This window comes from Rhopalosiphum padi, chromosome 1 (assembly GCF_020882245.1).
Source record: "Rhopalosiphum padi isolate XX-2018 chromosome 1, ASM2088224v1, whole genome shotgun sequence".
Taxonomy (NCBI): Eukaryota; Metazoa; Arthropoda; class Insecta; order Hemiptera; family Aphididae; genus Rhopalosiphum; species Rhopalosiphum padi.
The window spans coordinates 17,962,779-17,979,115 of record NC_083597.1 but is presented as its reverse complement, the minus strand read 5'-3'; the positions used below and the strand labels follow the sequence as shown (position 1 = coordinate 17,979,115).

General features: G+C 30.1%; 2 protein-coding genes across 2 annotated transcripts; both read right to left on the bottom strand.

Annotated features, from left to right (window-relative positions):
- Window positions 1-1,085: 1,085 nt before the first annotated feature.
- Window positions 1,086-7,650, bottom strand: LOC132918080 (ribonuclease H1-like). The gene is given in 5 exon segments (XM_060979160.1): window positions 1,086-1,446; window positions 1,576-1,751; window positions 2,310-2,401; window positions 4,941-5,178; window positions 5,489-7,650. Coding segments are annotated over 4 exon segments (474 nt in total). The 5' UTR covers window positions 5,063-5,178; window positions 5,489-7,650; the 3' UTR covers window positions 1,086-1,362.
- A 6,617-nt stretch (window positions 7,651-14,267) lies between these two features.
- LOC132931286 (cuticle protein 7-like) lies at window positions 14,268-15,273 on the bottom strand. The gene is made up of 2 exons (XM_060997363.1): window positions 15,149-15,273; window positions 14,268-14,789 (listed from the first exon to the last, which is right to left on the bottom strand). Exons 1-2 carry the CDS (start codon window positions 15,158-15,160, stop codon window positions 14,403-14,405), a joined length of 399 nt encoding a protein of 132 aa, XP_060853346.1. The 5' UTR covers window positions 15,161-15,273; the 3' UTR covers window positions 14,268-14,402.
- Between the last annotated feature and the right edge of the window lie 1,064 nt (window positions 15,274-16,337).

The following is a 16,337-nucleotide window of genomic DNA, read 5'->3' as shown; positions in this document are numbered from 1 at the left end:
CATGTATATATTACAGTAAAATTTGTTTAATTGATATTAACATTATTAATCAGCAATTGGCTTATATAGATAATAATGAATATTTTTCTAGGTTTTTAACATTAATTACTAATGATTTATGTTAATTCCATATAATATTAGTTAATGATGTTAAGTATATTTAAATTGTCATTTCAACTTGATGATAAACTATGGCATTTTGAATAGCATGATTTCTAACTACTTCACAAGTACATTTTTTCATTTTACACTTGTCTTACAGTTAGAAATGAGTTATTATCGCTACTATAAGATAAATATTGTTAAATTTGTTTTTCATTTCAAGTTATCCATATTGAATTATATTAATAATACAATTCAAAGAAAATTAACATATTTTAACACCTGATGATATAATGATTTGATCCAATGCACACCCTGATAGACTAACAAAAATATTATCTTCAATAGTTGCAATAAAGTAATAAGCCCCACTGATCATTGTTTAAACATAACTAGTGGTTGAAGTTAGACACAGGACTAAGTGACTAACATATAGTAGATATTATATATCTTAGTAAGTAGTTCTACCAACTACTGCTATAATACTATCAAATACCATTAAGTCCTTTAAAATAACATTGCAACAACATTTTCCATAGTATGTAAAAATTAACAATAATCAAACTAATAAAATAATAAACTACAATAATTACTAGTTTGATAAATAACTATTGTTACCTATTTACTAGAAAATAACATTATTTTAATATATATATAACATAATTTACTGTAATATAAACATTCAAAATGTAATGTAATATATCATATACTTATATTTAAATATTAACAGCAGTCACATAATTTCAAGCCTTTTAGTTATATTTAAGTACATAAATTATTAATATTTGATTCCTGGAATTCAATAAAAACAACTAAATAATACAACTCAAGATCAATCAAATGTTAACACATTACACAATAAAAACTCATAACTATCATTACATAAAATAAGATAATATAATTTGTACTATTAATTTTACTAAAACCATACAAATTTGAAATGAATATTACAAACAAACTTTGGATTCTAACATTTGAATAAAATGTCTTTCTTAAATAAACACAATAAATAGAAATTAAAATAATAATATCAGTTGTAGTTATTTAGTTTTAACAATAAACTCTTTATTTTTCTATAAAACTTAATTAAGAATATACCCAATAACAGTTTATCATTAGGTATGCCATTATTATATTGCTATATTGTAATACATATATTATTTTAAGAAATGTGATTTTTTTTTGTTAAATTTTAAAACTTAATAAACTATATTTTAACCTTATTGAGATGTTGATAACAATGAGTATAACACTTTTAATTCAGTACAATTCATTTGCTGCTTGCCAAGCTAACATGTCTGCTTGCTCATTACCATGATTATTATTATGTCCTCGTACGTGAGTCTATAAAATTAAATAACATATTATTTACAATAGTGACATAAATACAATACAATAATTTAACAATGACCCATATCAATTTTTTCTAAAAGTTCATTGTAACAATATAAAGTAAAACTAAAAATCACATACAAATGTTACAGAATTCATATTCCTTATGAGCCTGTCCAGTTTTTGAATCATATCCTTGTTGGCCACTATGTTACCTCTACAATTCTTCTAACCATTGTACTTCCATTTATTGATCCATTTTGTCATACAGTCACATAAATACATGGAATCAGTCATTATTTCTACACAATATTCGTCTAAAAAAAAATATATATATACAGATGTTGCTAAAAACAAAAAATATGCTGGATACTCAATTAGTCAAGTGTAGTCATTAGTGGTGACTATCATATTAAGATATCTGGCAATCAAAATTTGAGTAGATGATCAATATTAATGTTGAATCTTAATTAACAAGAAAATGTCATTATAAACTTTAATTGTTTATAAACACTTATTATGAGACACCCAACATTGTTTTAGTATTCCATACCCACAGCAGCAGCTATGTTTGTCACTTGGTATTTTTCATCAATATTACCTATGCCCTACGCTCTATGACTTTTTTACAGCTAAGAGTCAAGCTTCAATATTTATACCTAATATTAGGATAACATTTTATAAAATATAAATGATTTAACTTAGTCCGGAGTCTGATTTTAAAAAGTCAAGGGACAAACCTTCTACTTTGAATGCTTATGGATTCACTATTTCAAGGTCAATATCACAGGTGGTTGAAAATTACAATAAAAAAATATAAAACAATACTAATATTAGTAGACGAATTAGCCAATGTGCCTTTTATAGATACTCAATGTAGTCAATTAGTATATCAATGGCTCTAATTGCAGCGTATATCTCAGCATTGTTATTAGTCTGGACTCCGGGCATGCTTGATGACAAGTTCCTGCAATTGACAATAACTAAAAATAATACAGAATATGTACATTGTCTTAACGATATATAAACAAACACAAATAGCATGACGATTCAGTGGCGTCCAGACAGGTTAGTAAGTGGTGCAACTACATGTGCTCTCGAGGAGTGTGTGTGTATAGGTGGGTTGGATGGTATGTAGTTGGATAACTTGGATACCAAACATTATAGACTATGGTAAGACATCTTAATTATTATTTCTAGTTATTTTAAGAGTTAATTACAGTTGTTACAGATAACAGTTCAAAAGAACTTTTTTTTTAAATAAAAAAAATAGGTGGGTTGGTGTGTAACTTTTATTAGTTGCATGTGCTCTTAAAATACCTCTGTGCACCACTATGGCGATTTATGAGTAGTTATACAGAATGTAACAGATAGAACTGACTTTTGAAATAACTTTTGTTCTAATTAATATTTATAATTTTTTTTTTTTATCCTTAAGAGACCCTAACGTTGCATATATAATTTAATTTTTTTATGTTTATCTTTTAGTACTGAAAACAAAAAAATTTTAATTTGATTTAGATTGTTTTGGATAAATTTAAAATAGCCAATTTGTGAATCTGATTATAAGAACAATTTTGATGGTAAGAATATTTATCGAAGTTAAGTAGTTTATTTTTTAGAATTTTTTTAAAATATCAATATTTTTTGATTAAATTAATTTGGAACGTAATAATTTTTTTAAAAATATAATTTTTGAGAATTTGCTGATATGAGTATATTTCTTAAATTATTCACTCATCATATAATATTGCTACGTGTTCTGACGTCCTAGGTAATAATAGTAATACATTATAATAAAACCCTCTACACTCTATAGTAATAACAATAGACAACATTAATTTAATAAAACTGTTTTGATGTTTGCACTTGTCTATATAAGATGACTAGTGGGGTAAAACACCCGAATTCATATCGCAACTAGTGCCAACAAAATACTAAGAAAACTAAGAATACCAAGAAGAATATAGACTTAAGGGACCTAACCTACCGAAATACACCGGCTATAAATTATGAATAATATTAGAATATAAATTCTTCGCTAGGAGAACTAATCACCTTGGTTCATAACAAACTACGTACCTAGTAGCAATATGACAGAGAATACCAATACCATAAATGGACTTGTACGGAAAGGGCTACATCCTACCACGTATCTAACTAGGTCGTCGCACGTTCGCGGAATCCTAAACCGCGTAAACAGCTCGTGAACAACAAATGAGTCACACCCTTTGATCAGAAAGGACAGAGGAAGAGTAGGAAAAGGGAAACTGACTATATAAGCCCTTAGGGGGCCCTGAGGAGGACTCCGGCAGACGTGATCTACCAGAACCAGCACAAGCACTCGACACTACGAATCAGTCATTTCGACTTAGTCTATAATTTTCTAATTATTTGTACTTAAAACTAAATTACACATTGATTATTTTTTCAATAAATTCAAACTTTAAAGAATTTACATCACTCTTATTAGGTATATTTAACCACGGCTACACCACCACTGCATACCCGTTGCTAATTGACACAATATTAACAATTTCTGTCATACCTACGTTTAAGTAGCATCATTTTTTTTTTGGTCATGTCTATCTGTTACACCCTGTATACCTATAATATATTGATATACAATTTTACAAATGCAGCGGACATCATGCCACCAAAAAAAAAAAAAACCAAAATTTAATTTTCAAAGATAAACACTGAATGCTGACGACAACAATATAATATCAACACTTTTATAAAGACATCCTACGTATAATATGGTGTAGTAAGTATAATAGTAGTAGCGTTGTTCTCAGTATTTTATGATTTTGTCCGAATGATCGACCACCGTGCACAATGCACATAATTATGCACAAAAATTATAAATAAATAATATCTGTGGATATAGAAATCGAACGAAAGCTGTCACGTGATAACGAATTCTTACATCACGCAATATACTTTCAATAATAAAAAAACATTCTTTATCTATCAATTAATTTATGCGAAAATTATTGTTGGTATATAGGTATTAGGTATTAAGTATGCAATAAACTTACGATAACCCGGGACACAATAACAACAACAATATTGTACCTATAAGGCTATAAATCAAATTTTCCGAGTGTTGTAACTCTTTTTCAGTATAGCTACCTCGCATTGGATTTTATTTCATCAACTCGTCCGCATGGCCGTCTATATAGTCTATTAGGTACTCTATTAACATTATTTCTAACAAGGCGCGAAGATATTATCACGCCCGGAGTCGAAATCATTCGAAAACCAACCCCGACCTACACCGAGTAAGTATACTCTAAAGGTACCTATTTTCTATTTATATATGACTGGACGACATCAACTTTACAACTGACAATAGTGACACCGCATTAGAATTAGTACAACATTAATACAATTATTGCATAATTTTATTATACCTATTGGCTGTTACGCACATAATATTGTTGTTAATCTACGTAAAATATGTACAAGCGTAATATAATGTTATAATATTGGTAGGTACTCACAGCTCATGATAGTCGTCGAACCAAACGCCGACGCCGGCACGCGCCCTTCGCGTACCATTACCGCGACAGGCGCCGTCCACGTACACCACCACTTCGCCGTACCTGTTGTAGTTGAAAAACATGACGAAATTATTATCAATAATAATATAATGACGCTCGTGCGTGTAAAGACGATCTGGGCTCTGGAAATTATCGCCGCGACAATGGGTTGTGGTCACCGATAGAACGATCTGTATACCTATAACAAAACGTCCGGGGATGAAACGTAAATCCGACGATAATATTATTGTTAAAATAATAATATGTCGTAACGCAGAGGAGCGTCGTCGCCGGCGGTTGACTCTTGACTGTGTAGTAAATAAAAATATTAAAGATTATTATAAAATAAGCCAGATAAGACATATAATTAGGTACCTTATGTGGCTATATTGTTATTACTGTTATACATCGTCGACTGTTTTTTTTTTCGGAAATTCTGTACTTAACAATTTTATTTTTAGCCGATTGAGCACAAATCGTGAAGTTGATGTTACGCATGGCCTTCTTACCTGTCGTAAGACGCGTAGTTCGTTTCCGTGTAATGTTACGTATTTACGTTCAACTCGTCGACTATTATGGATCCACGCCGGAATGAAAACGTGATAAATCAAGTATAATATTGTCTTTATTTAATATTTAATTAAAATACAAAATTACGATAGTACCTAAGCTAAAAAGTGGTAAACGGTGTTACGATCTAATGACCTCACTGGATAGTGGAATTGAAGACCGTGAGTGCCGAATGTTTATACTGAATATACTGTTATGACTTGCCTCTGAACGTCTCAGATATACTAGTATACCTACTACTTAAACTGCCGAATTCTTGCAACGGTCACTCTTATTTTATATTTTTATGTGATCCAGCGGTTACCAAACTCGGCAAACTGTGATCCGCGGATCCGCGGAGTCTTTGGTGTTCCGTAATTTCTTCCCAAAAGTCAAGGGTTCCTTTCGTTTCACCATAAACACTTAATTTAATAATTATTCATTATTTTAAACGATATTTATACATACCTACTTTATTAATTTAACTATTAATAAGACCATCAATTCAAATGTGATACTTCACCGATACGTGCACAAATATTATTAAAATTCTGATAAGAAAATATAACATAATTAGGTACCTCTAATGATTAGAATTTAAAAGCAAACCAATTTCTGACTTTTGGGCTGTTAGAGAAAGATATTTAAATATTAAGTTAAAAAGCTTTAAATTACTTTTACTGCCTTTTGATACAACTGTAGTGAGCGCGTAGTGACCTCAGGTACTTGCACTGCACGCGTTATACATGTATTTCTCTGTGAACGCTTGTCGGTCGTACGTGAGTAGACAGAGCTGGGGTTTGGTTGAATAAGGTGAATAACAGCAGTTTGAGTTAGTAAATAATGGTTTATAAGTTTGAAGACAGAGTGAAATAACTCCGCCCGAAAAATTAGTGAAGTTAAAACTTTGGATCTGGACTCAGAATACAAGCGGCGATGTTAGGGTGCGGCCCAACGGGCAACGACTATAAGCTAAGACCGGTGATCTGGGATAGTACTGATAGTAGACTAATTCTAATCGTACAGCGGGTAGAGACCTGTATGCAACCTGTATATACCAAGTCTCCGCTGGACGAATGCACGGTAAAGAAGAGAAGACAGAAGTGGTGGATAAAGGAAGCCGAAAATATATTGATCTTTCCAAAATTATGATTTAATAGTACAACTATTATTGTGCTACTTTATATAGGTTGTTAATCTTCTATTTCATAGAATTGAAATTCAATTACATATATAACATTATGTGTAAACAGCTAAAACATCGTAGTCACGACTTGTGATACCATTGCAATATATTAATTAATATTAACATAACAGCAATAGTAAAATGGCTACGTTAATATATATATATATATAAAAGTAATAGTAAAGCGGCTCCGACGGTTTACTACATCTAATATTTTAATACTAACATAATAGTAATAGTAAAGCGACTACGTTTGTTTACTACACAACGCATCAAAAGTCGTTTTGTAAAACGACATTTTCAAAGTACGCACCTAAAAAAACCAAAAACCACACATGGAATAGTTATATAAGACATATAATACATATAAGACGAATGACGATATACGTATAACGTATTCAATTGACTACTGTGACATCGGTCATAACAAACTTAGTAGTAAAAAGCAGGCACGTTGCTCACAATAGACATGAACGTGACGTAACACTAACATTGTACTGTTTTTTCTCCAGTTTTATTAATAAAAATGGAATTATTACATTGTGTTGTCTAAATTTCGGTACCTAACCATAATGAGTATTATAGTATTATTATTATAATTTATAAGATATCAGAGAACGAGAGAACGTAGCACAAAATACATTAGAATTTGAATCGTTCTGTATAACAACCAATCAAACAAATAACAAGCACTAGTAACCCTGCTAGCCAAACAGAAATGTCTCCAAGTGGGAGATGCACGTCGCCGAACAAAGAGCAGTCACTGGTCACTTGCTGCCTGGAGTCTTTACATATCGAACAGAGTATTATATAGTATATTATAGTAAGTACTAAGTAGTAAAAGCGTTTACAGTGTTTACACTGTTTTAGATAATTTAATTCTATTATTATTCTGTATACACTACATTACATTTACTGAATAGATTTGGTGCACTTTTGCTTATAATAAAACTAGAAAAAGAAATAGGAAATTAAAAATATCAACAATCCAGTAGGTATACTACCATTGATAACCTATAAATACTAATCAATATACTAATATAATATATAATAAATGGTACGACCTAGTACCTATAGCAGAGGTTCCCAACCTTTTTTGACACACGGCACCCTTATAGTCATTTTCTAAAAATCCGAAAGCACCCTATGGGCTGTGCCGCAGCGTTTCCCAAATAGTGGGTCGCGACCCACTACCGGGCTAAGAAATTATAATGCCGGGTCGCAGAATTTAATAAAATTCTCATATTAAATTTTATTATTTATCATTTCGTTTGATAATTTCAACTTTTTAGTAAAAATTAATTCATTATTATATATTTGTTACAAATGAACGCTTCAATTCTATTAAAAAAATCTATATGGACATTCAAATGTGTTTTATTTTGCATCTTTTTGCACAATGATAAATGTAAAATATTTTGGTGGGTCATAAACGGGAAAAATATTAATTATCGGGCCAGCTCAAACAAGAGTTTGGGAAATGCTATAATAAGCCATAAAATAGAGTTATTTTAACGATTTTTCGAGGCCATTAGTAGTAAATATTAAAATATTCGCATCGATTATGATTGCTCTACAATGTAGGGTGACATTCCGTTCATCATTCTACCCTTTTTATAACTGTATCGTGAATACTCTTAACTCTTAAAACAACATAAAATTAATTTTTACTTAAAAAAAACGATTCACAGGTGGCCGAGGCCCACATAGAAAAAAATAAAATTACTATTACTATATTATATACTTTATAAGTAGTAGGTATAAGTAGGTACTGTAGTTATTGCAGTGAAGAACACTGCGATAGTGCGATCTATTCTACATGGCACATTAATTATTTAACGACGTAGCACTGAGGTGGTGATGAGAAGATAGGTAGTGTAAATAATAAACACTTGTATTTTGAAAGTATAAAGTATGATGTTATACTTTATAGTTTATTATGATAAACAAATTACTTTAGCTGAGTTTAGCTTACTAATAATATCAAAAATACTACTACTGGGAGCAGCGTCGAGTTACTACCCTACAGGCAAAATAATCAAGTGATTAGAACCGCAAATTTTCTGCACTTGAAAAATAAAATGTATTTATGTACATTATACATATTATCATATATCAACTTTTTTTAATTTATATTGGGAACCAATTCAATATTCGATGGGGTATTTTACCTAATATCGGGAGTCAACTCAATAATCGCCATTATGTACTCACGGCGATGTGGCTGTGACAATTTCCACGACGAGCAATAATTATAACATTAGGGTAAGTAGTCAGACTATAGTCAGTATAGACCAGTGTTTCTCAACCGGTGTTCCGCGGCACATAAGTGTGTTGCGAGTCGCGGCCATAATACACGCGTATAGTAGGTGTTAAAAATAGAAATTTTCCAGTACTTAATTTTCTTAGTGCTCCGTCAAAATTTATTGTTATAAAAAATGTGCCGTGAGCATAAAAAGGTTGAGAACTACTAACTGCTGTAGTAACCTCGTACTCGTGCTTTGACCGCGTTTGGATTACGAAAAGTAGGTATTTTATGTTCGCTAGTCCTACATTCATTAGCGTAATGTCCAAATTTATCGCAACGGTGGCATTTAATATTACTCTTATCTTTAGTACTTTTTAAATTTGATTTATTTTTATCCGATGTATTATTTCCGTGCACTTTACTAAAATAATCGGTTGTTTTTTCCTCCTCCATCGCATGGAGTACCGCATCTTCAAATATTTTAATATTGCGCGCCTTTAAGATTATTCGGATCGACTGCGATATACCCGCTACTAATACACTCAATGCGTGAGCTTGTACAGTTTGCGCTATTATGCCAGCCTCTACTTTCGGTTTATCTACGGTTAATGCGTGCGTTAATTCATGTGCGGTTTTTTCGATTCTTATAGAAAATTCTTTAACTGTTTCTTTAGTACTTTGTTTCATCTGACTAAGTTGTACTTGTAAATATGACACTGAATGTGCCGAACCAAAAACAGTTCTAAATATTTTTTTTAATTCCTCCTAAGTTGTAATTTCATTATAGCGTATTGCCTCAAATGCATTTCTCTTTAATTGAGCTAGTATAGCTTCTAAAATACTTGGTTTAAAATTATCGGGAATATTTTTAAATATGAACTCGAATTAAGCTTCGAAAGAAGCTAAGTCCAATTCAGTTCCCCCTTAAAAAGATGGAACTAATTTAAGTGCTCCCTCAAATCCTAATTTATCTGTGTTAGCCATTCTGATTCTAAGTGTTTCCGGATTATATGCTACGATTTGCCAATTTGCGCCTAACCCTAACAAAATAATTATTCAAATGACTTACAGAGCTTACATCTTGAGTGAAAACTTGGTCCTTGAATTGAAACTTCTTTCCTGGAATATTATTAAACCTGCGTGCGTGAATGCTCCGCAGAACTCTCTTCCTTCTTTGTTGCGCTTCGTGAACGTGGCTCCGTCGGTGGATCCCAGCTTACTTCTTTTGATCAAGCCAAAATGTTTTTCTGCTGATGAAGTGTGACCCCACACCTGACACCAAATTGTATGTAGTAACCTCGTACTCGTGCTGTCACCACTCGGTTACTGCAATTACTTCTTTTACGACGGTGGCACGTGTCGTTCTGCTTCAGCGTAGAAGGTAGAGGTTAAATGTAATATGTATAAATAAAGTTAACACTTCGTAAAATAATAACTGTTTATTGAAAGTTAACTTATAATTAATATAAAAGTGTTTCGATAGATTTACCGTATGTAAATCTACCGGAGAGAAAGTATTTAAAATAGTCTAGAACTGGGAAGTACTCGTATAAGCGGCGATGCGGCTGTTACAAAGTCCGCAACTCATACAATTACAAAAACTGGGAATGACTATAGCTCGACGGCTGTACAGTCTCTGGAGCTCTGGGTGATCAGGGCCCCTGTTTATATGAAACATGCTATGATAAGGAGAGGACGAATGACGTCTATGGGAAGGTGATTTTGGTACTAGCTCTGGTGCTAATCAATGAAATGCCTATATTAATGGCCTATTCCGGTGGCAAGATGTTGTTGTAAGTTTGGACTTTGGAACCTCGTTTTTATGTGAAAAACACCGGTTTACTACACTGGTATAAACTATAGAGTCTTTACCCTTATTTATATAGTCCTATCAATGTCTGGCAGTGGCGGATGTCTGCTAGCTTATCCAGTTACTGTAAATTATATGAATCGAAAAAACATGTTATTTCCACCTTTTGACCTAGACTTTCCACAGTTGGAGTTTGTGTGTGTGCACCATGTGTAAATTATTAATATTTAGCTTAATATTATGGACCCTAGCTGTTATGTGTGCGTTTTATAAATTATAATATATACTACGTTAGCATTTTTATCTGAAATGTGTTTGGGCTTACTTGTAAAGTACTAAATTTTTACAGGTAAACAAATACCAATTATACAAAACCAATATCAAAAAGATATAAATTAAATACATTTGTATCTAACATTTAAATTTTAAATAGCTGAGCTGTTGTAAATAAAACAATTTCAATTATTTCAAAATACCTTATCAAATGGTCAACTATGATGGTCAACTAAATGTTTGGTCGTCCGACTTTTTAGAAGTCCGATGGAAATATGGTAACGGTATGACGTAAAAATGCCAAATGGTAGATGTGGATAATTCGATTGAAACATTATTCTATACTTCATAACAACTAATAATAGTAATAAGTAATAAGTAAATAAGTTCTTATTAATAACTAATAAAAACTAATAGGTAACTAATTATAAGACGTAATGGACAATAGTATAATATAAACTATAAAATATATTACACGCCATATGTGGTGACATATAATATAACATTGTTGTAGATATATTAACTCTAAATTAATAATGATTTGTAATTTTTGGCGGACATTGTACTATTTACGTTTTGTAATAAATTCTAGTATATAATTCTACATTAGTTATATAATTTAGGTATAACATAGAAAAAACACGTTATACTGCGCAGAAATATTTAAAATAAGTAATTTCGTTACAGTAATAATAATTAATACATAAATATTATCGTTATTGGGATTAAAATATAATAACTAGCTGGCGATCGTATCATATAAGTTATTACTTCATAGTTCGTTTGCATTCAGATCTCCGTAGATAATTTGTTTTTAAAATTTAAACACCATTCTGTATTAATGAACTATAAAATATGTATAATAGGTAATACAATAACATATAATATAATAACATAATATATAACATTTAGTATATATGGTTAGTTATATAGAGTAGAAACTTAACTATATATACCTATACTTATTTTAATTAAAATAAAAATGTTTTTCTGAACTAATATTTCAGTTTTATCCTAAAAAAAATAGGTTATCTCCTTTTTTATTATTTAACATCATAATTTAAAATTGTTAGTAGAAAATTATTATTTAGGTATTCTATACAGATATAAATCGTAGACCTATAAGGACACTACAGCATGACACTAATATCTAATACACTATAATATATTATTATATTATATACCTAATAAATACTATTATATGCTGATAATGTACCGAAGTTTGGGAAATTATTTTATAAGTCATGTTCCATGGATAAAATTTTGTGGTTGGGTTTTGATTTTTTTACACATTTTTTAACATTTTAAAACAGTGTTTCTAGATTTATTCACTATGATCTTAGAATAATACCAAATTTAAATGTATTAACTATTGATATAATTTAGTGTTGAAGTTTTAATGTCCCAATTAGTCCCATTCATAAAATGAAGAAGTCTCTGAGTGTGCGAATGTTCGATGCACTCCCGGTACTGCTATTTAACTAACCGTGCGGTAAAATAGTTTAATATTTTAAACCAGTGGTGATCAATGCTGATAATCGAAAGTTAACCTGAAATTGAAAAAATAAATACCGATATCCAAAACCTAAATCAAAATAGGAAAATTTTTTTCGATTTCAAGCCCTGTAAAAATATGACCTTTTTTCTTGGGACGCACGACTTGGGTAGTTGGGTGATATCTTATTTTGAACGCACTCGGGCAACTCCCTCAAGATTTGACTGTCTGATTTTACGGACTTACTCACTCCTATTTATGTAATGATAACTATTGATGTAATTATATATAATTAAGGTTACTTAATTAAGGACGTATTTTCTTCGTATTATAGTAATATCAATAAAAAAAAATATGGTCATATATACATATTATATAATATATGTTTATTCGTTTAATCCTAGATTATTAATTATTTGTATTTATTACGCATATTATAATAAACTTATAATCTTACCTTTACTCACTTACAGACTTTTACATAGATATATGATCACCGATGGGAGAAAAATTTGTAGGTTGGATATTGATATATTAGCAGTTTAAATTTAGAATAAACACAATTTGTATTTTAGAATTATTCAACATTAAAAAACATTATTATAAATAAATAATCCTCTACGTACGACTATATAATATTACCACAACCCAAGACTTACGCTCGCTGACTGGACACCAAGTGCCGGCGTCGGATAGATGAGTGTTGTTCGAGCCGAGAGAATAATTTATTTAGATAAAGACCTTATACAGAGTGTAACTCATCTATTTGACATTATTGCATTTGCAGTATTACTGAATTTGTCAAATAGACGAGTTACACCCTGTATATTTATATTAAAGATTATGCTGATAGTCATTCTTGTTACCCATTTATACACTATATATAAAGAATGGCTATTATTATAGTATAAAATACAAAAATAAAGATGCTGATTATAACAATATTGTAACTAATATGTGTGTTTCAATATTTTATACATATAATATATAAAAATATACCCGCCACACTAGCTTGCATACTTATATTTATTTTATCTATGTTTACTTCAATAATATGGTTTTAGATTAATCAAGTATAATGTTTAGTGTTAATTACGATAACACTATATAAACATCATATCATTCATATCACTCAATCACTGACTTACTAAACAGTAGGTTTTATTGAATATAATAAATGTAACCATGTAGGCGTCTAGCTTATAGAAATAACAAAAATAATAAAAATATAAACGATGTACCCAATACATATTAACCAAATTACCGTGAAATCAATAATGTTAGGTGTACTTTCGACTTTTCGAGTGTCGAATATTGATGAAAAAATTAAGGTTTAACTAATGTCTAATACTGTAATATAGACAATAGTAGACTGTATAAAAAGTAAATTCTATATCAATTGTTAAGTTAAAATAAATATATTGAAATATACAGATAAATTCAAAAAAATAAATGCAATTTTTCCAAATTCTAAATATACAGTTATACTAGTACTAGTACCTAATCAATATTTGTTTTAGTTGCTTATTTCGTCTACCTGGTTAATAATTATGAACGATTGTATTCATTTATTTATTTTCAGGATTACTCTTTTAGATTTATTTTACTCGAATATTTTTATCAATTCGATATAGTGACTATAGTCACTGAGTGAATATACAAATATAGTTCTTTCCTCTGCATTTAGCGTGCTGTAGGTTCAGTAAATAATAAAATAAAACCTCGTGTTTCATAATAACAATGGAGAATATATTATTGAATAAAAAAAATTGTACATGATGTGCATACTAAATAGTCTGTATCATCAACCGCACGTTGGTTTGGTATCACATTTTCCAGTAAAATCAGCGGTTTTTTACATTTCAGTAAAATTTGTACGACGATTGTTCGTACGGATGAAGTGAATCGTAATGATGATGGTAGTCTGCGGTGCCAGAATACTCACCGTGGTGATTGGGTGCGTCGATCTTTTTGACAACAGCGTTGAAGCCGTGTTCGTGGTCAGCGGTATACTCGACCACGCGGGTTGATCCGTCAGGTTCCACGAGACGGTACGATCCTTTAACGTTACCGTGACCGTCACTCACCTCGTGTTGGCTCTTGATGTCATGCGTGTGAAGATCTTTCACATCGTACTCGAAATTATATGGCTTAGGTGCATGATCGTAGTGGTCGGCGTCGTAACTTTTGTACTCAGTGGGTGGGTATGCAACAGCCAAATGCCCGAACAAAGCGACAAACATTATCATCTGGAATATTCAATTTTCAAATTTGTATCTAGTTGATAATATATTATAAATTATAATATATTAGGTACACGTGTATTAATGTGCAAATATAAATAATATTCGTAAAGGCGATTTATATTTTTGCAAACCGACTGTCTAAATTAGAATCTCCAATGTATAAAAATTATAATTGAAAGTGTGAATTTATTCGAAGACATATTTTCTTAGTGATGTACAAAATATGTATACTTGTATTTTAAGGTATCAATGTATCATTTAATGATAATTAATATTATTGATTGTAAATATGAAAAATAAAAATTATAATCGTATTTGTTTAAAATTAGTAAATAACAAGTAGGTGTACAATATAATCTTACCTTGATAGCCATTTTAAATGTGTTGTAGATATTACACACTTTTACAGAACACAATGCTTGAAAATAAATTTGGTTTTATGAAAAAATAAATACACTGATGAATATTGGAACTCTGTTTTCAGTATTTATACTGTAAAACAGTTATAAAAATCCCTACCATACATTAGATTGTTTCCATTGATTAACTAAGAAATGGATCGAGTTACATAAACTCATTAAAAATAATAACAATTTTGTATACGAAATACCCATCTTCATAATTATTACTGACAATATATTACATAATTAATTATACTTCTAAATTAAAAAAAATGTTACGAAAAATGAATACATAAACTTATCATAATATATAATAAAGATATGTTATGAGTTTATGATTTATAGTAGATATAATAATATGTGAATACCATAATTTGTTCATTTTTTGGCTAAGTTAAAATAATATTGGCCTAAATCGGGTACCATATTTTACAATATTTTCGTAATATACCTATATCATATAAATAATTATATCATTTTCTTACTTTTATCACAGATCTGTGCTTTTATAGAAATTATTTACAAATTTTACAATTATTAACATAATCATAGCTTTAAACGTTTAACTGTGAACTATCATATTAGTTTTCTTAAAAGCTGAATTAATTTTGAAAGCACATTTGAGAGACGTATAGTAAACAATGAATTTCATGTATTGACACTAAATATATTAATTTTAAGAATTTATTGAACGCCTTACAAATACATGGGAAATAGCTATCAATAGGTGCACCGTTGAACTTCAACAGTAAATGAAATTTATCTAATCGTAAAAATTGATATTTTTAACATTATCTTATAATAAATTTTGTTATATGTTGTCTCTGTCTCTCTGATACTTAAAACAATTTACAGCGAATAGCGACATAAGCTTTACATATTTTAACCCATTACAACTGCAATATCATCCCTTCTACACTTTTTAAATTAATAAATAATTATAAGTTATATACTAATATGTATTTTTGTATTAATCTTAGACAAGATATAATAAGTAAAATAAGTTTTCTATTTTATGTATTTATATATGTGTACCTAATACTGTATAACTTTCGTCCCGCGTCACTACCGAAATCGTTCAGTGAGTCGTGACGTCACCTGTAGGAGACATTATTATAATTATCACTATTATATAATAGTGAATATTGTA